Raw genomic sequence first — 19341 nt, forward strand, 5'->3', positions numbered from 1 at the left:
ACCTTTGTCACTATTGAATTTAGCCAAATATGGCAAAAGCTTTGGTTGTTAGTAACAAGTATGCCAAAAACTTTAGGGGCTTGGTTTGATGATTAATATGGCAACAATATTACACATGTGGCAGTTTATTTCGACACAATTTCAATTACACTTGCACAAGTAGTTATGACACCACTAAAAGGACAAAAAAAAATGTTGACATAACTTCAACATTATGCACATTGAATGTTGTCATCAAAATCAAATGCAACTTTTGCAACTGTGTGTAATATAATAACCCGAGTGTTCATCACTCATTACAAAATCCAACACCAAATTTTCCTTCTTTGCTAGCTCAAATCTTTCTACCAATCTCTTCAGAAACAAAATATCTTCCATTTTCAAGCTGATCCAATTTATTAATCTTTTCAATTTGTCTTGCTTCTTGTTTATCACAATGACAATAAATCATTTCATTAGTGATGAATGGTCAATGATTTTGGTGCAGCCTCGTGTGAGAGTGTATGTTTTTCTCTATCTCTCTACCTTAATTAGTCTAATGTGGTCACTGATTTTGGGCATAAAAATCTAGTTAAATCACACAATACTATACTTATTGTTGTAGTATAAATTATTGGAGTTCAAATAGAATCTTTGAACGATGTATATGAAAAAAATATTTGCCTACAGACGTTAGTCTTTTAAGTAGATCACATTCGCAGGAACACTCTGATTTACTAAGAAAAAATACGGAGACAACGTACAAGATAATATTTTTGTTTTGTTTTGGTATTTACACATGATTAATTTACTCAATAAACATAGCCTATTGTTTCTTCACAAAATGATCAAGTTCAATTGGAGCTTCTTTAAAAATAAAAAGTTCAGTTGGAGCTTATTTTTTATAATAATGATATACAAATAAGATTTCCATCCTATCATAACTGTAATACTATTTTTTTATTAGCTTGTAATATTATTTATTAAAACAAGTTTGCGCACATTATTATATAAATATATTGTGAAGTATAATTTACACTATTAAAAAAGTATAATTGGACATCATTGTAAAATTTACACTATTAATAATATATTATTTTTAGAGGTAATAGTATATTGCTAATAACCTCATGATGAAAATATATAGTAAGTCAACGTAAAACATTTTGATTTTGTAACTTGTGCTTATAAAGAGGAATTCTCTCTCTCTCTCTCTCTCTCTCTCTCTCTCTCTCTCTCTCTCTCTCTCTCACACACACACACACACACAATAATTTTTATTTTTATTTTTCTTATCATATATTTTCCCAATTAATATCATATATTTTCCCAATCATTTTTGCACAAAATATCACGGTTCATGTGATTATTTTAAGAAACACGGTTCATATGATGCAAACTAATTTTTTTTTTTTTTTAAGGATATGATGCAAACTAATTGACCACTCCATTCTCCAACATCACTAAATTTATGTGATTTAGATTGAAAAAATCACTAAATTTATGTGATCTAAATGTGTACTTATGTAAAAAATAGTGCAGTTCTAATATACATATGTCCAAAAAAATGAGAAGTTTTTAGCAACGAATACGGGGAAAAAATTATTCTCAAATCATTTTATAATGTTAGTTGAATATGGTAGAAATATAAATTTGTGGATATATAGGCTCAACACAACATTGTCTCTAAAAAAAACTGTGGCAACAAATAGATAAATAATAGAGCTACAGCCACAAATTTGAAGCTTCAAGGATAGGATTTTATCTTTAATAACATCCATTGCTTTTCTTCTCCATAACATATGATATATGAACCATTGGTTACCAATGGATAGAAGTTACTGTTATTTAATTATTTTCAATATTTCCTTCTCGAATCTTCAACTTAAATAGTGAAAAAATAAGTTGGGTAATATAGTTATTCAATTTCATCCTTTAGAGGCTATTAAGAAAAAATGAGGCTTTTATTTTTTGTTAAATGATTTTGATATAAAAGGGCAAAACTCCAAACGATAACACATTTATATGCATCATTATTATTATTTTCTCCTAGGGCACAATATTTCTAATTTAAGCTAGTGTCATGCTAACTTGTGCCCTTAAGCACATATTAAGAATTCCATTAATAACAAATATTTATTATGAAAAGTTAATTTCTAACTTATTGAGAAATAAATACACACAATTTACAATACATAATTTCTATTTTGAGTATCTTTAACATGCGCCTTAAGGACACAAGTTAGCATTTCCCTTTTAAGTTATATTGAACTTGCTATTGTTGACAAAATGACATACTTGTGATTATATACAAAATACCTGAATTAGAATTTGTCCTAAATATGTGGTTAGCGGTTCCATTTTTGACTCATGCGTAGGAAAAAAATTATGTTGGAAGAGGAGAATCCACCTTGTGTGCTCCAAAGGTTCCCTGACAGAGATTAATCATTACTAAATAGTGGTAGAAACTTTATAGCAATATCATGGTAAAAAAAAATTGTACTAAGCTCAAGTTCAATGTAAAGAAATAAAAATAATTGATTCTCCAAATTTTCAAGTTTACATATAAGAATATCAACCAAGCAAAAAGACATGATATTTCCTTTTACTTGGTGAATTGTTGGATCATTATGTATCAATCAACCGCATTGGAGCTTCATGTATGAGACAAGATTGACAATAGCCAAAGAAGAAACACATAACGATCCAATTATTCACCAAGTAAAAGGATACATATGTCATTAATTTGCATCAAATAAAAGAACCACAATTGACATATGGTAAAATATATGATTGATTTGTAGAATAAGATATAATTAGTAACATCATTAAACCTAGATTAATACTATGTTATAAATGGAATTAGTCCTCCTAAGTTGTAGGAAAAACATAGAATATTGAACTTACAGTTACTGCAATAGAACAATATACCATATGTTTTGTCCCTTTCAGTTGGAGAAAAGTGGTTGCATTTTCACCTACGTGGCAAACCGGCATTGATTGTATTATATCTTGATACACAAATTCAAAGAGTACAAGACAACCTTATACCCTACATCATCAATAACCTCTTAACTACCTTGGAATTCACTACCACATATTCTTTTTTCAGATATTGAAATTTTCATAAGAAATAACGTGAATCTCATAGATAATATCTACACAGTAACACAATGGTATGGTCCATATACATTGTAGCACAACGGTATGGTCAATTTACATTGTAACACAAAGGTATGGTCCATATACACCAATGTATGTTAAGCACTAATAAAAATAATTTATAATGAATTGAAAAATATAGCAATTAAATCTTTTGTCCGACACGTTCCGAATAGAACTATCATCCGTGAAGAGAACCTGCGAGTAAAAGTTTAGATCGAGGAAATAACGCTCAAGGCTAATGTAAAAAACCATCAATAAACTCAATGAGTTCGGGAATTATATTTCTACCATGCCTCAAAAAGACTAACGAAGAATCAAACCATTAAGATTTCATATACAATTAATGTCATACATTAATGAGAAACATTGTCATTTGACTTTTATGTCCAATTTTGAAATGTTTGTAACATGTAAGTTGTAGAAGATAAAAACTAGGAGAGACAGATAAATACATACGATGTCATATATAATGTCAATATTTTAATGTTCAAATAACACAATTGTACGTTATTACATAAACTATTTCGGGGTTATAACAATTTATATTTTGTGTGTGTAAATAAGATGATACATTTGTGAAGGTAAATTGAGAAAACATATAACAAAAGGTAAATGACAAGAACAAGGCAATCCAAAGGGACCTTAAGGTTATGGTCATTCTCTTGTAGTTAATCTCCAACATTCAAACCTCATCTAAAAAGATAGGAATGAAGCTCTCCTTAGCTTAACTTTCGTTTTCATTATCTACCTTTGGTTACATTAAAATGGGGATACCCAATTGGTCATGGAACACATCATCATAGCTATATAGCATTGTGATTTGAGTCTTCATTGTCACAATGTCTACCTCTTCCATAAACGGCTTTAGTCTCTCTTCTTTGTCCCCTACCAAAACTTCTATTAAAAAAGTTACATTGAGACCTATTGTTTCTGCATCTCTTAACTCTTCTTCTTCCTCTTCCACTTCTAACTTCCCTTCTCTTATTCAAGACAAACCTGTTTTTGCTTCCTCTTCTTCTCCTATCATCACCCCAGTTTTGGTATATACACTAAAACTAATGCACTTTGGAATTGAAATTATATTTATGTTTGTTAAATTCTTCTAATGTCATGTATTGGATTGAAATACATTTCTTTTGCAATTAAAATAATGCCTTGTTCATTTGTACGACTATGCTATAAGAAAAATTTAGAGTTAAATGGTTTACTATAACATGCAATTAGTGATAGTACGTTATAACATTGTTTGATTCTTCGATAAAGTGGGACATATATCTATATGTATATGTATATGTCATGGCATTTTTTAAGGATATATTTGATTTTTTTGTGTGACATAATAGTGAGTCTATTGGTTTTGTGTCTTTGGTTATTGGTCCCCCTAATGGCAAATCTTTGTCTTTGCCAAATGTATATAGCTAAGTACCTATTATTGAGAAAAGGAATTAGTTATTGTTCTAGTTGTGTGTGTGTGTGTGTGTTTTTTTTTTTTTTACTTTCTTGTACTTCAAGATTGTAAAAAACCCAAAATTCTATCTGTACTTTTGGATCAAAATGTGTGTTTTTCTAAAGTATAGTATTCACGTGGAACTTCATTTGATCTTTCTTTAGCAATCTATTAAATTGGTAAGTTTAGTTAGGTTTGAGGGACAAATGTGTGGCACGAATTTATTAGTCTATTACATGTGTCACCAACCAGCACCATATAACTAACCAAATTTTTTTATTAGAAAAAAAATATTATACCAAAATTAAAACTATATATTAGGTGAATTTGTTTTGTATAGGGGACCAGAGAAGTGTGTGATTAGTTAGACGATTCTATAAAGTAGCAAATTCACACACATTACTATAGAAGAAAAGGTCCATTCAAAACTAGTTTTTTCTAAATTAGCACTAAATTAATCTCCACACACCAAAAATTAAGTATACCATGTCCAATTTGAACTTTTCTTAGACCTTATAGTACTATTTATTTACTTGGTTGAATTCTAAATATCATTTTACTAATGTTTTCCATATTTTTCATATGTACCCTAAAGACTAAAATTTCATTAAATGTTTTATAAGAAAATCCAAAAATCACTTTTCATTATTTCTTTTTAGGACTGACTTATAAATCATTTGTTTCAACTAACACATTTTTTTCTTTTATATTTTAAGAGAGAAGAAATGGGAAAGGGCTATGATGAGGCTATTGAAGAGCTCCAAAAATTGTTGAGGTAAATCTCAAACACCTTCTCCTATTAGAATTAAATAAAAAATAATCGTTCATTTATTGTTAACGCAAATATTTTTTACACCGTCAATTGTTCGTAATTGTCAGATCATTAAAATAACCTAACATCGATGATAATTATTTCTAAAGTCACGTATATGATTGGTTGAATATAATTTGTTAATACTAGTGTATATAAATTTTGTTCAATGTATCAAAATTAAACTCTTGAAATATATGCAACATCTTATAGTATAATATTTCAAATATAGGGAGAAGACTGAATTGAAGGCCACAGCAGCTGAAAAAGTTGAGCAAATTACAGCTCAGCTAGGAACAACAGCATCAGCTGATGGTGTTCCAACATCTGAAGCCTCAGAGAGGATCAAAACTGGTTTCCTTCACTTCAAGAAAGAGAAATATGAGTTAGTCACTAAACTCAAAATAATTTACCTTTATAATTACTTATATCTTTAATTTCTTGTAGCTTAAGCTTTCTCATTCAATTTTTTTTTTTTTTTTTCCACAGCAAGAATCCAGCTTTGTATGGTGAACTAGCCAAAGGCCAAGCCCCCCCGGTATGCAATGACTATTTATTTAGTAACTAAATTAGAGAAAAATAATAATTAGTCGATGTAGTAATCGATATAGAGAACGAATCCTCGAAATTATTGACCAAATATAAATCGGTCTCTAAATCGGAAGCAAAGATATACTAATTTTACATAATCATCCAATCAAATAAAATCTCATGGTTCCTACAAATATTTTGATTTTAACTAAGCTATTTTGAAAACCAATATGATGTTATGGTTAGAGTGAAATTTGTTTGGATGATAGTGTAAAAATGTTTATGCTATCAATGTACATCTTATTAGAAACTCTATTGAATTTAAATTTAGTTTTTTGTTTACTTGAATCCTAACTTTTCATTGTTTTCTTTTTCCAGTTTATGGTCTTTGCATGCTCAGACTCTAGAGTCTGCCCATCTCATGTGCTAGATTTCCAGCCAGGTGAAGCTTTTGTGGTCAGAAATGTTGCTAACATGGTTCCACCATATGACCAGGTTTGTTCCAATTATACAAATGCATCTTTTTTGACTTGTATATGGATGTCTCCACCGACTCAAACACGGACACGATACTGATAAATGTACACTGCGGTAATAATTTGAGAAAGTAAAAGTGATCGAATGTAACATACATATATTTCATTTTGGTATCCGACATATATTCAATCTGAAGTGTCGGTGTTACATAGATTTTTTCAATACAAATTATACTCAAAAAAGGTAATTTCTTTGTTTGACTATATATGCTTAATTTGTAACAGGCAAAATATGCTGGAACTGGATCTGCCATTGAGTATGCTGTTCTTCATCTCAAGGTATAGTGTTACAAGATAAATGAACTACACACAAATTCATCTATAGTATGAAAATTGATAAACTGTAAAAAAAATAAAAAATTAACCCAACAATTTTTTTTCTTCCTATAGGTGTCCAACATTGTGGTCATTGGACACAGTGCTTGTGGTGGTATTAAGGGGCTTTTGTCTTTTCCATTTGATGGAGCCTACTCCACGTAAGTCTTTTTTTTTTTCCTTTACCTACACTAACTTTTCTAGTGCCACCTCTTATGGAACTTGGAAGGATACTTTCTTAATTCTAATGCCACTTTTAATTATTTAGACCAACATTTAATAATTAGAATCAATCTTCTCGTATCAAATTTTTCACATATAAATTTTACTATTGAATATTTTGGGCATGTCCCTCTATTTAGTGTATGACTGGATTAACGGTGACTTTGACAGAATTGGGGTTTTGTTGAATTTTAAAAAGTAGTTTTTGTTAAAATCACAATGACAGACCGCAATTCTTCCACAGTCACCATCAATCTAAGTATAAGTAGACATTGACAATTTTTTTTACAACGTTCAACCAATTTAATGTCTAGGAAGTGAGAAATAAACACTACTAATAATCTTCAACCCTTTATTTTGTTGTGTGCAGTGATTTCATTGAGGAGTGGGTCAAAATTGGTTTACCTGCAAAGGCAAAGGTGAAGGCAAAACATGGAGATGCACCTTTTGGAGAGCTATGCACACACTGTGAGAAGGTATGATAGAAGAGTACTAACCAATCCACAAGCAACATGCTTGATGGATATCATCCAATATTTGTCTTATAGTTCACTAGCACATAATGTTAAAATTTATGTCAACAACACACTCTTTTATCAGTTGAAATTCAAATGGATTTCACGAAATTTATGTGGAGCTACATAATCTAGCATAATTCATTTGAATTTTAACTAATACAAAGAGTGTGCGTTGCGTTGCTAGCACTTATCAAATGTTAAAATCCAGATAAATGTCAATATTATCAAATTTTGTACACTCTTTCCAACACCCTTTATTTTTTATAAAAGTAAATGCTCAAAAGGGATTTCTAACATTTTCTTTCAAACACTACATTATTAGTCTTAATTTTTTATAGGTCTCGTCAGATATGAATTTCAACAAATAATCGAGTGTTAGAGAGTGTGTTGTAGATAGCGATGATAAACAATGATTGGCAAGAAACTTTTGTTAGTGAATCTTACAAGTTAAAATTTGAATTATGTGCAGGAAGCTGTGAATGTTTCTCTTGGAAACCTTCTTACCTACCCATTTGTGAGAGAGGGATTGGTGAACAAAACATTGGCACTAAAAGGAGGATACTATGACTTTGTGAAAGGATCTTTTGAGCTTTGGGGACTTGAATTTGGCCTTTCTTCAACTTTCTCCGTATGAACATCAACCATATATCAATGACCACATCTTGATTACCTAAGTATTCTCCTCTCTAAAATGTACTATATGTAATTACCCTTGTTAATTAATTATGAGCTAAATTCCAAAATAAATAAATGTAGATGGAAATTACATATTCTCCATCAATCATTTATACAAAGCTCCAAATTATAATAATGTTACTTTTATTGCATAAATAAATAAACAAGTTGAGAGAAAAGTGTAATTTATGGTGTTTCACTTTCACCACTAAATTTTTGTTGTTTGTTAGGTAAAAGATGTGGCCACGGTTCTACATTGGAAGCTATAATCTCATGCTTAAAGGTCGTGTGTCTGCAATGAAGAGGCCTATAAACTTTCATCATATTATATTCTATATATATGAGACACTATGAACTTGGATTATGTATGTATTAATATATGATATGTATATCATCTTAAATAAGAGTTTGGAATTTTTCTTGAAGCAAAATTTTCAATATATGGCATCATCAGTTATATTCCTACGAAAGTATTCTTTTTTCTTCTTTCAACCATTTTCCTTGTTCTCCATAAGCTAGCAAACTGGCAGATTATTTGGGAATTTTTTTGATGATTGCACTCTAATAATAATATTACATAATTATTCAGTCACTATCTTATCTTATCACACCATAATTTTAATTATTTAAATAAATGTTTCCATTATATCAATATACTAAAATTTACTCAACTTTAATCATGTGTTTGAATTCAAATGATTGAAGAGTTCTAATTATGATGAAGGTTAACGAATTCCAACTAAAGATGATCATTCTTATGCGTTTAGAGTTCGAATTCCGGCAGCTGAAACAATGCTTAGTCTATCTTTACATATATCTTGGCCAAACTGGATCACTAATGACGCTTTCCTTCAAAATTGGAGGGCTATAAATAATAATAATAAAGTTATCAAACTCAACAACAAGAAATAATATAGAAGAGGTTTTGGAGATTAGAGTTTAAAAGTTTCCACAAGCGTCGAAACAATATCAACATTCATTAAGGTTAGAGAATGTAGAGTTTAAAAGTTTGCACAAGCGTGACAACAAAATCAACATTCGTCAAGGTCTCAGATATTCGAATTTCAGTTTTTTTTTTTTTTTTTGGGTACAAAACATGAAACAATAAAAGGAGTTTACTTTGAATGCATAAGACGAGCCAATATACAATTTAGATTTGTGAATGTCAATACTTTCTTTCTAATCAGTACTTTTATTCATAGTTTCTCTATTCACTCATTCATAGAGATCAAGATTATCTCTTTACAAAATCTGATCATGTTGTAATTGTCGACAGACTTTTTTCTAGCTAGATGAGTAATTTTGAGATACCTGCGGAGCAACTATTAATATAGTTGGATACACACCTAAAGGCCCAGCCCTGTGTTACTGCACTATATTTGGAAGTTATTTATGCAATCAATGAAAAGGGAGAAATTTTATATCCTATACCCCTACATTTATAGCTTCACCCCTACATTTCACATGAACTACCTATTTTACCCTCATATATAAACTTTAAAATTCAATTTTTTTTCTTTCCATTTCTCTCAAAAAATTCAAGTGTAAGTCTTTAGAAACAAAACAGGAAGCCAACTTATGCGTTTTCCAGGAGTCTGAGTATGGTCCATTTACCATATGCTCCATTTACTCCATTTAGGGTCTTGGATGAATGACATGTGGCTAAAAAATATTCAAGGGTTGAAATTTAAAATTAAAAAATAAGTTTTATTTAATAAATAAATAAATTATGTCCTCTTGTTCCCTCTTCCTCTGTACGCACGATTACTTTGCCCTCTTCCTCTCAACGTCGCCGCCGCCATCAACTTCTGTCCTCCATTGTCAATCACAACGCCCATGTCTTCCCCTTCCTATTATTTCTGCTCGCGCCGTCAAAAATTGATCCATTATGGCTGTTGTTGTTATTGTTCTGCTGGTAAATTTTGTTATGCTTTGAACGCCCCCGTTCCAACCTCCACCGTGTGTTATCAATTCATTAAAATTTGATACAACCCTTTGTAATAATTTGAACAACCATGGCTTTATAATTGATTTGGAAATTTTGTCCAAAAACATCATTAAATCAAATAGATGTAGCAGTACCATGAACACATAACCTATTTATCTCTTAAATATGTGAATAGGAATTGGTTTGTGCAAATAAAGGTGATGAAAGGCTTGTGAGAGGAAGAGGGCGGAGGTTTCCGATGAGAGAAAACATAATTCACGTTGTTTTTTATTAAATAAAACTTATTTCTTAATTTTTAATCTCAACCCTTGAATATTTTTTTTAGCCACATGTCATTTATCCAAGACCCTAAATGGGAAAATGGAACATATGGTAAATGGAGCATACCCCAACTCGTTTTCCAGTGTGCTTTCTTTGCCGGAAATCATCAAAATTAAATGGATCTATTGTCGATTTAGATTTATTAGCACAATGTGTTTTTTGGAAGCTTATGGTTTTTGTGGAAATCAAACAAACCAGAAACGTTATCAATCTTATGGATTGTGGTTAAAATGAATATGCAATTCAATTAAGAATTTTTCTATTCACGCCCCATATATTTATGATCACACCCAATTTTCTTAAAAGTTTATAATAATACTAAAATTGCCCTTTTATATAAATTTTCTTCATTGATTTCATTCATTGCCACTCTAAAATTTCACCCTCTTTCACCCACAAACAATCCTGATGTTCAATCAATCTTTATGGATTATTAAAGAGTGAATCAAAACATCTTTCATCCACACTCGATTGCATATAAGTAAAAGTGAATTTCTTCTTCTTTTTCAATAATGCTAGTTTCAATTTTCTTCTTCTTATTCAACTGCATTGTACGACTGTTTCAAATTCCATTGTTGAGGTTAACTTAAATTCAGTTTAAGTAGGTTCAAGTAAACTTAGTTTACATAAACTACATAAACTGATTTTACATGATCTACTTAAACTAAGTTTAAGCATATACACTTAAACTGAGTTTACATGACCTACTTAAACTAAGTTTATATGTACATAATTAAACAGAGATTACATAGACTCATTGAACTAGGTTGAACTTTTAGATGTACACTTAAACTCAGTTTACATGACCTACTTAAATTAAGTTTACATGACCTACTTAAACTAAGTTTACATATACATACTTAAACTGAGATTACATAGAATCATTGAACAAGGTTGAACTTTTAGATGTACACTTTACTCAGTATACATGACCTACTTAAATTAAGTTACTTAAACTGAGTTTAAGTATGTACAAGAAAAAGAAAAACTTATAATCGCATAAACAAGAAAAACACAAATTGAACCCAGAAAAAGCTTAGAATTAGGGAACCCATGACAAGAAAAACATAATCGATTGAAGAACACAACTTGCTAACTTTATTTGCTTCGAATTCTCTTTGAAATCTTACATAGAAGGGATAAATCAGCTTGAAGAAGTATGGTTTTGGAAGAGGAAAGACAGAAAAAGAGTTTTGGGGTGTAACCAAGAAAGAAGGAAGAGGTTTCTTGAAAAAAATTAAATTTTATAAGGATAATTTTATCATTTTAGGGTGCAACCAGGATTGCACAGGGTGTAATTAGAAAAACTCTTCAATTAAATAAAAAAAAGCCGGAATTGTATGAGATTTAATTTAATAAAATAAGGGTCAAAATTGGTTTTTAAGAGATTCAATTTGATTAACTTTAAATTTGCAAGGAGGCACCACAGGAAGAAGGAAGAAGGACGATATCAAGCAGTTGAAAGGAAGCAACCTGCTATGTTTGTAGAAAATGTGAATGGACGATGTGTTTCCTCCTTTTTTCTTTTTTTATTGAAAAATCAATCCATAATTTGAAGGATTTTTGGAATGTGAATGTAAGTTGAAGGTTTTTGAGAATTACATAATAACATGTAAGGATGTAGGGGAGAACCCGTGGCTAATTAGGAAATGTCAAAAATGAGGGTGAAAAAATAAAGGGGAATTAGTCACTTTAGTCCCTGAATGGGAAATGAGTCGTCACTTTAGTCCATGAATACAGAGAAATTGCAAAGCAGTCCCTGAATGTAGACTCTGTTAGTCAATTTCAGGGACTAAGGTGACTAACGAAGTCTACATTCAGGGACTAAATTGACTAATGGAGTATGCATTCAGGGATTAAATTGATTAACACAGTATACATTCAGGGACTATTTTGCAATTTATCTGCATTCAGAGACTAAAGTGACGACTCCTTTTCTATTCAGGGACTAAAGTGACTAATCTCCCAAAAATAAATGTTATGAAAAGGGCATAATTGGAAATATTAGTAATTTGTAGGGGTGAAATTTACTGGAAAGGATGGCGTTTGCATAAAATAGAATTATACCCAATTACTTTGTTCAAAACGAAGAAGGGGTAACATTGTGCTTGACACTATGTTGTTTTTTTTTTTTTGAAGTGAAACAACTTTCATTAAACAGAAGCTGGAACACAGCCATCATTGATACAAGAAGCAACATAACTAGCTGCATTAACAAACACATGTGTTGGGACATACCCCATCCACACACTAAAGCTAAACATGAAAACTAAGTCAACCAAGATTTGATACACGGAACACAAATACAAATACAAAGAGGCAAATCCTTTCCCATCCTTAGATCCAAACAACCATGCCAAATTCTTCCACATATGATCTATGGCAAAGTTGAAAAGAGAGTCCAAAGTCTTTAAATCTATCCAATTACGGATCATTTCTTTGACTTCTGCAAGCACGGTTCGACTTTTAATGATCTCGAATTTGTCCAAAGTATTCACATGCCTAGAATCAATTTGTTTGGTGGTGAGGATGTTGAGATCGGTGGGTGCCGCAAGTAGTTTTGAAATCAAAATTTTGTTCCAGTAAGTTAAGCTCCCTTGGGACATTTCTTCAAACACCATGAAGACATACTTAAAACAAAATAAAATTAACAATAAAACACAAAACAAACCATTAAAAGAGTGGACCAGAGAAACATCAGCAAGCAAGAGATCTAGGTCGCATCCTAGCCATGGTGGTTTTGGTGGAGGGCGGGTGGGTGTCAACCATGAAGGTGGGGGAGCAGCCATGAGGGAGAGAGCTTGAAACACTGTTTTCGGATTTGAGATGGGGGAGACAACCATGACAACCCTTTCATTGTTTTGTGGTGGTGGCTCGGGTGGTGGTCGCATAGGCGGAAAGGAAGGCTTAGCGGCGGCTCGTGGTGGAGAAAGGAGATCATTGGTGAGTGAGAAAAATTCTAGAAAAGGATGAAGAGATAGATGAGGGGAAATGAGGATGCTCCTACTACAAGAGGAGGGAAATACCACCAAAGAGGCGGGGGAAGAAACCCACCATGGAGGTGGGGGGAGGCCACCAAACCCTAAGATTTGGGGGGGCATTTTCTAGAGAGAAGAGAGAGCCTCTCTCTCTAGACTTTTACCCGAGGGGGGGCATTTTCTACTGACAATATATTTGTGATTTACCTAACAGATTATTAAATTTCTACTATAGTTAAAAAATAAAGTTAGCCCAACAGAAAAAAAAAATAGATACATCTTGCTTCACATATATGAAAAAGAACAACTATATATGATATCTATCTATTTATATATAAAGAAGAAAACAATGTTAAATCAAAGGAATTCATCCACAAAAAATATAAAAGCAAAGTTGTTTCAATAACAGTGCACTATTTCCATTATATATTTGTGAAGAGCAAACCAATACTAAATACTAAATATAGTACAATTAAGAAACAATAGTTGAAACTACAGGTTCAATTGCACATGCATTGGATTCTCCTTCAATAAAATACAAAAGTAAAAAAAAAAAGAAAATTAAGATAAAATGGAATACTAGTACACTCTACTTTGCTATTTATTGATGTAAAATAATTTTACTTTTTGGTAGTTTTTAAATTTCTCATTTTTTGGGCCACACAAATAAAAATAGAATATTAGTACACCATGTTAGGTTTCCCACACATTTCCCATCACTTTTTTATTTCAATTACGGTACTAAAAAATATAATAAAAAACAAATAAAAAATTTTCTTTCAATAAAAAAATCATTATATAAAAAAATGGAGATTCAAATTCAACTATAAAAGAGAGGAGAGAACTCTCAGAGAGAGATTGAGAGAGAGGATTGAAAACCCTCTAGAACTAGAGAGAAGTTAAAGTGAAAATGTAGAGATGATAGCAATCATGCATTTATTTGCTTTTTTCTACCATCTTAACCCGTAGCTAAAAACCTCATCACTTTCATCCTCATAAACTTCAACAAAATTCTCTTCATTAGGAGAAAAAACATACCAAATATTTTATGGAGAACCGAAGTACCCAACAAAATCCTTGGTTTCCAACCAAACTTATCTACATTCCAAAAATAACAAACAACAAAACAACTGATTGGGGTTCCCACTCATTCCCTCTAATAACAAACACATTCCCTCTGATAAAGTGTTGTTTGGTTATTGAAAAGTTGCATTGTCAAAATTACTGGTCTTCTAAAAAAAACTGAACTACATTAGACTAAATCATTTTTAACCTAACTAAAAATAAAAAAATTGAACTATTGTTTTGAGAAATGAAATAGTTTATTCACCAAATCTTTTCATTAAATTCCAAACAAAACTAGGTTAACCAAATCGTAGTTGTCGAAATTCATTGTCGACCAAACCTAACAAGTATATTACCTTCTTCCTAATGGAAGTCTTATATTATGATAAACTTTTTAAATAAACAAGTTGAGAAGGTGGTTTTCCTTAAAAATAATTCTCAGAGTTTGTTTGAAAATTGATGCTAGGTCGGTTTTGCTATGTAACTTATTTTTTTATTTTGATATAAGCTCATATTGACCCATTGTAGCAGCATAAGTCATGGATGACATCTATAAAACATAAATAGTTTCCTGGGTAAAATTATCCACATAGGTGCTTTGATTGCAACAAAGAACATCCTAACCAAGTTAATGCTTTTAAACTGAATGATTGTTTTAGAATATTTGCAACATTGCCTTAACATTAGTTGAAGGATTATTTACAAATTATTGTAAATCTATTAAACTCTATTTTGATAAAACTTGTCTGATGAAGGTTGTGGTACAACAACCGGTCGCTTTTCCAATACATGTTGGACTCCGCTAAATCAATACATATTGAGAAAACAACCGGGTGTTTTGCTAATGCCTTCATCAAGAAAGCTTGGTTAAAACAATGTAATGGAATAGATCTGTAATCATCTATAAGTATTCTCTTTAACCCTACAATATTGGTATTGTGAAAATAGTCAAAATCATTCAATTTAGAATCACTTACACAGTAAAAATTGTCTTTGTTGCAATTCATAAGCTTCTATGGGGACAAGTTTGGTGATACTTGTCCATGCACCAGTGAACTATGGTAAATATTTTTTGTTTGAATCATCTCACTTTTTTACTTTCAAGTCTTTACTGCTCGCATAACTCACTTATTAAATTAATTATTAAGGTTTTTGTGAATGTTAAAAATATTCTATTCTAAGACAAAAGTTTGCGAACAAATGTAACCAAAAAAAAAAAAGTTCGGGAACAAAATTGCTTTTATTCAAGTTTATACTTTGAGGTCTTTCTTGTTAAGTGCAAATTTAAATTTTAAATTTTAATACAGTTGAATCTCTTCTTTCTTGTGACAACCTTTTTCATTTCAATATCTTCCTCAAAGTTTGAGCATCAAACATGTGTCAAAGGAAACTATTCAGGAATAAGAGTCTAAAGCTTCTAAATTTATTCTATAAGGAGCATATTCAAATAGACTACCATTCTATGATGGAAATGACTACCACTTTTGGAAAGGCAAAATAAAATTCCTAACTATTCGACCTCCTATTGATTTACTGGTGGCTGTCTCTTCTCTGTGGCATAAAGATGTTCCTTTGAAGGTTGTGCTCTTTGCTTGGAGATTGTTCTGTGACAGGCTGCCCACTAAGGACAACCTTCATCGTCGTGGTGTTACTGTTCATGCCTCCACGGGTTGTGTGGCAGGGTGTGGTTCGTCGGAAACATCAAATCATTTATTTTTACATTGTAATATTTTTGGGTCAATTTGGCATTTAATTTACAAATGGATAGGCATCTGAACGGCTGTCCCGAATTATGTGCTAGATCATTTTAATCAATTCAGTTTCAGTGGTGGCATTGCCAGAACGCGCTGCTCAATTGTTCAGGTCATTTGGTTTGCTACGATGTGGGAAATTTGGAAGGAAAGAAATAACAGACTCTTCAATGACAAAGTTTGCTCGGTTCTACAAGTGGTAGATAAGATTAAGTCACTTGCTTTTACGTGGTTGAAGGCGAAATTTGCTTCACTTCCCTTCAATTACCATGGGTGGTGGCTTAGTCCGTTTGCCATTCCGAGCATAGGCTAGTGGTTATTTTCTTTCCTGTTTTATCTTGTACAGGTTCCCTTTGTAAATATTTTCGACTCTGTTGTCTTCTCCTATGTACATCTTGTGCTAAGAAAGACACTTTGTTTTGGTAACATATTCCATTTTATCCTCTTCAAAAAAATTGTTTTTTTTATACCAAGAGTTATGACAATGATGCAAAACTATGTAGAAAATCCTACTCGGATCAAAGGAGGATTTTGAGGTACTTCTTGTTAGTGCATGCCCCTTTATCATAGGTTTTTCGTGTTTTGATATATGTCAAAACTAAGTCTAGTTTACCGTTATGGGTTCGTTTCTCTCAATAATATCCAATGTCTTTGAATCAAAAAATATTTGAGAACTTGTTTTGGAACGTGTATAACATTAGATGCATTATATGATCATCTTAAAAACTCATGGAAATGCATTAAAACGTGTGTTAAGTCATTAAAACGGAAAAAAGGAGGCTAAATACAAATTTGTTCAAAACAAGGAGGCTAAATACAAGGAGTTGACCACAACAAAAAATCCCTCCGGTCCTTATTGTATAAGAAACAATTGACTTTTTTAGTTCATAGTGTAAGTGATGTATCTAGTCTATATCTACAATAAGATACATTAATTATTCTATGAACCTAAAAAAAAAACTAAGAAAATTAATTAAAACAAAGTCTAAAACTAACATAATTAGTATGAAAATGACGAGTAATCGCAACCCCAAACTTACTATGTTGCTTGTCCTCGAGTAACAGAATAGCTAAAAAGTCAAAGTTTGCACAAATTTTAAAAATTTACTTACCTTTCCGAGAGGGTGCTCAGATCCTTGTTCGTCCCACCTCAGACGTTGACATAGTTGTTGGGGCGGTGCTTGGTCAAAAATAAGATAAGTTGTTGCATGTAATTTATTATGCAAGTCAAATGATTCAAAAATCATGCAATAAAGTGCAGGAGAGATCAGCAAAGTAAAACAATTAAAAACACACAAAAGGAGGAGAAATAGGTTATGTAATCACTCAAAAGAAACTTGATTTAGAGGTAAAATTGAAGGTAATAACCTACATTTTTGTCGGTTATCACTTATCATAACAGATCGGAGATGTCAAAAAAAATAAAAATCTATGAAGTAATAGTTGCGACAAATGATTCAATAACATAATGATTCTTAACACAATTTGAAAAAACAAGGAGCATTAAGATCATAAACTAGTCCAAAATAAAGTAATAAACACCAATTTGAAAAGAAAAGAAGCTGCTATAAGCTTGTCTATGGATCACATCCAGTATGGATCACATAGGTGATCCCTAATCCCAACACAGGGCTGAAAGCCATACATCTCACCCAATATTTTATCTTGCTTAGCTGAGGAGTAGTCCCTAGATACTTCCATAATGGCCCTCCAACTAGCACCAATAGCATTGTAAACCCTTTTCATCTCCTTCAGGTTGCAACAACTCACAATCGGTCGTGGGAAGTGACCGAATCTTGGTTTTTTAATTTTATCACGTCGACCCAACTTTGAGTTAATAGCAATTACGTCCTCCAAGATATTACTGTAGGATTGTGAGTCAACGTCTTTGGATATGTTGAAAGAGATAACTGAAGGTTCAACACCCTTAGTTACATACTCCTCAAACAAAATCTGCTCCAACGAAGTCTTAAATTTTGTGTAGCTTGGAACATCCACCTGAATCTTTCTCCTGCAAAAATTTGAAAACAAATAAAAAAAAAGGGTGGCACAAAAATAATATAAAAGAAACAACAAAGGATGAAACTACCTACCATTTGATGTTCATCTTCTCCATATACTTCTTCCTTCTTGCTTCTTTTACCCTCAAATACAAAATTGCAACACTTCACATGTATACACAAACAAAATCATAAAAATTAAAAACCTTATAAATCACAAGTAAATTGAACTAAACTAATTAGTAATAATCGATGATGAAAACATGAGATCGTGATTGGTAATAATCGATGAATAGAGAGGACTCACCGAGGCTTCTTCTTCACCTGAATCTTCTTCTCTTTATTCTTTTTTAAGCTAACCAACAAAGAACGAAGACGAGCGATCTTCATATTCTTCTTCTTCTGATTCAGCGAATCAAGACGAGCGATCGAGACCTTCATGATTAATCCGTTTGGAGAGAGTTGAACCGATGAAGGTTAAAATAAAAGACAAAAGTTGAATCGATTGGTTAGATGAGGGAGAAATTGAAATCCTAATTTTACAATCGCAAAACCCTAATTTTACGATCGCGAAACCCTAATTTACCCTAATTTTACAATGAGATTTTGGAAGAGACTTTGTTATCTCTTCACGCTTAAGTAGAGGTTCGGGTGAGGGGATTTTTTTAACTATATGTAATTACCCTTGTTAATTAATTATGAGCTAAATTCCAAAATAAAATAAATGTAGATGGAAATTATATATTTTTCATCAATCATTTATACAAAGCTCCAAATTATAATAATGTTACTTTTATTGCATAAATAAATAAACAAGTAAAGAGAAAAGTGTAATTTATGCTGTTTCACTTTCACCACTAAATTTTTGTTGTTTGTTAGGTAAAAGATGTGGCCACGGTTCTACATTGGAGGCTATAATCTCATGCTTAAAGGTCGTGTGTCTGCAATGAAGAGGCCTATAAAATTTCATCATATTATATTCTATATATATGAGAAACTATGAACTTGGATTATGTATGTATTAATATATGATATGTATGTCATCTTAAATACTCCCTCCGTCCCATAAGACACAATTG

The 19341-nt window shown here is 31.6% G+C and overlaps 3 protein-coding genes and 1 long non-coding RNA gene across 7 annotated transcripts; 2 read left to right on the forward strand and 2 right to left on the reverse strand.

The window, feature by feature from the left end:
- The first annotated feature begins 298 nt into the window (after positions 1 to 298).
- Positions 299 to 2529, forward strand: LOC146912006 (uncharacterized). 2 transcript variants are annotated; one of them, XR_015015226.1, is made up of 2 exons: positions 299 to 501; positions 2358 to 2529. It is a non-coding gene; the product is annotated as an uncharacterized LOC146912006 (long non-coding RNA). The 2 variants fall into 2 exon arrangements; XR_015015225.1 differs by lacking the exon at positions 2358 to 2529 and adding an exon at positions 1401 to 1592.
- A 1406-nt stretch (positions 2530 to 3935) lies between these two features.
- LOC146912007 (carbonic anhydrase, chloroplastic) lies at positions 3936 to 8669 on the forward strand. 3 transcript variants are annotated; one of them, XR_015015224.1, is made up of 10 exons: positions 3936 to 4184; positions 5308 to 5366; positions 5635 to 5787; positions 5892 to 5940; positions 6312 to 6428; positions 6695 to 6748; positions 6860 to 6945; positions 7377 to 7482; positions 7994 to 8217; positions 8430 to 8669. XR_015015224.1 is itself a non-coding variant. In XM_085718675.1 (10 exons), exons 1-9 carry the CDS (start codon positions 3984 to 3986, stop codon positions 8156 to 8158), a joined length of 990 nt encoding a protein of 329 aa, XP_085574801.1. In that variant the 5' UTR covers positions 3936 to 3983; the 3' UTR covers positions 8159 to 8198; positions 8430 to 8669. The 3 variants fall into 3 exon arrangements, 2 of the variants coding, with proteins under 2 accessions (XP_085574801.1, XP_085574800.1); XM_085718675.1 differs by having other exon boundaries at positions 7994 to 8198; XM_085718674.1 differs by having other exon boundaries at positions 7994 to 8152.
- Positions 8670 to 12582: 3913 nt separating this feature from the next.
- LOC146912008 (uncharacterized) lies at positions 12583 to 13610 on the reverse strand. The gene has a single exon (XM_085718650.1). The coding sequence runs from the start codon at positions 13567 to 13569 to the stop codon at positions 12622 to 12624; it is 948 nt and encodes a 315-aa protein (XP_085574776.1). The 5' UTR covers positions 13570 to 13610; the 3' UTR covers positions 12583 to 12621.
- Positions 13611 to 17692: 4082 nt separating this feature from the next.
- LOC146912009 (uncharacterized) lies at positions 17693 to 19069 on the reverse strand. Its single transcript, XM_085718676.1, has 3 exons — positions 18570 to 19069; positions 18356 to 18427; positions 17693 to 18273 (listed from the first exon to the last, which is right to left on the reverse strand). Exons 1-3 carry the CDS (start codon positions 18701 to 18703, stop codon positions 17847 to 17849), a joined length of 633 nt encoding a protein of 210 aa, XP_085574802.1. The 5' UTR covers positions 18704 to 19069; the 3' UTR covers positions 17693 to 17846.
- Positions 19070 to 19341: the final 272 nt, after the last annotated feature.

This window comes from Medicago sativa, chromosome 6, assembly GCF_051527215.1.
Source record: "Medicago sativa cultivar Bolivia chromosome 6, Bolivia_mono, whole genome shotgun sequence".
Lineage (NCBI taxonomy): Eukaryota > Viridiplantae > Streptophyta > Magnoliopsida > Fabales > Fabaceae > Medicago > Medicago sativa.

Coding starts and splice junctions, on each gene's coding strand:
- LOC146912007 (XM_085718674.1), top strand. CDS start 3,984: ATGTCTACCTCTTCCATAAACGGCTTTAGTCTCTCTTCTTTGTCCCCT. Junction 4,185..5,307: donor CTATCATCACCCCAGTTTTG/GTATATACACTA, acceptor TTATATTTTAAG/AGAGAAGAAATGGGAAAGGG. Junction 5,367..5,634: donor GAGCTCCAAAAATTGTTGAG/GTAAATCTCAAA, acceptor TTTCAAATATAG/GGAGAAGACTGAATTGAAGG.
- LOC146912008 (XM_085718650.1), bottom strand. CDS start 13,569: ATGCCCCCCCAAATCTTAGGGTTTGGTGGCCTCCCCCCACCTCCATGG.
- LOC146912009 (XM_085718676.1), bottom strand. CDS start 18,703: ATGAAGGTCTCGATCGCTCGTCTTGATTCGCTGAATCAGAAGAAGAAG. Junction 18,428..18,569: donor CAGGTGAAGAAGAAGCCTCG/GTGAGTCCTCTC, acceptor ATACATGTGAAG/TGTTGCAATTTTGTATTTGA. Junction 18,274..18,355: donor GAGAAGATGAACATCAAATG/GTAGGTAGTTTC, acceptor AAATTTTTGCAG/GAGAAAGATTCAGGTGGATG.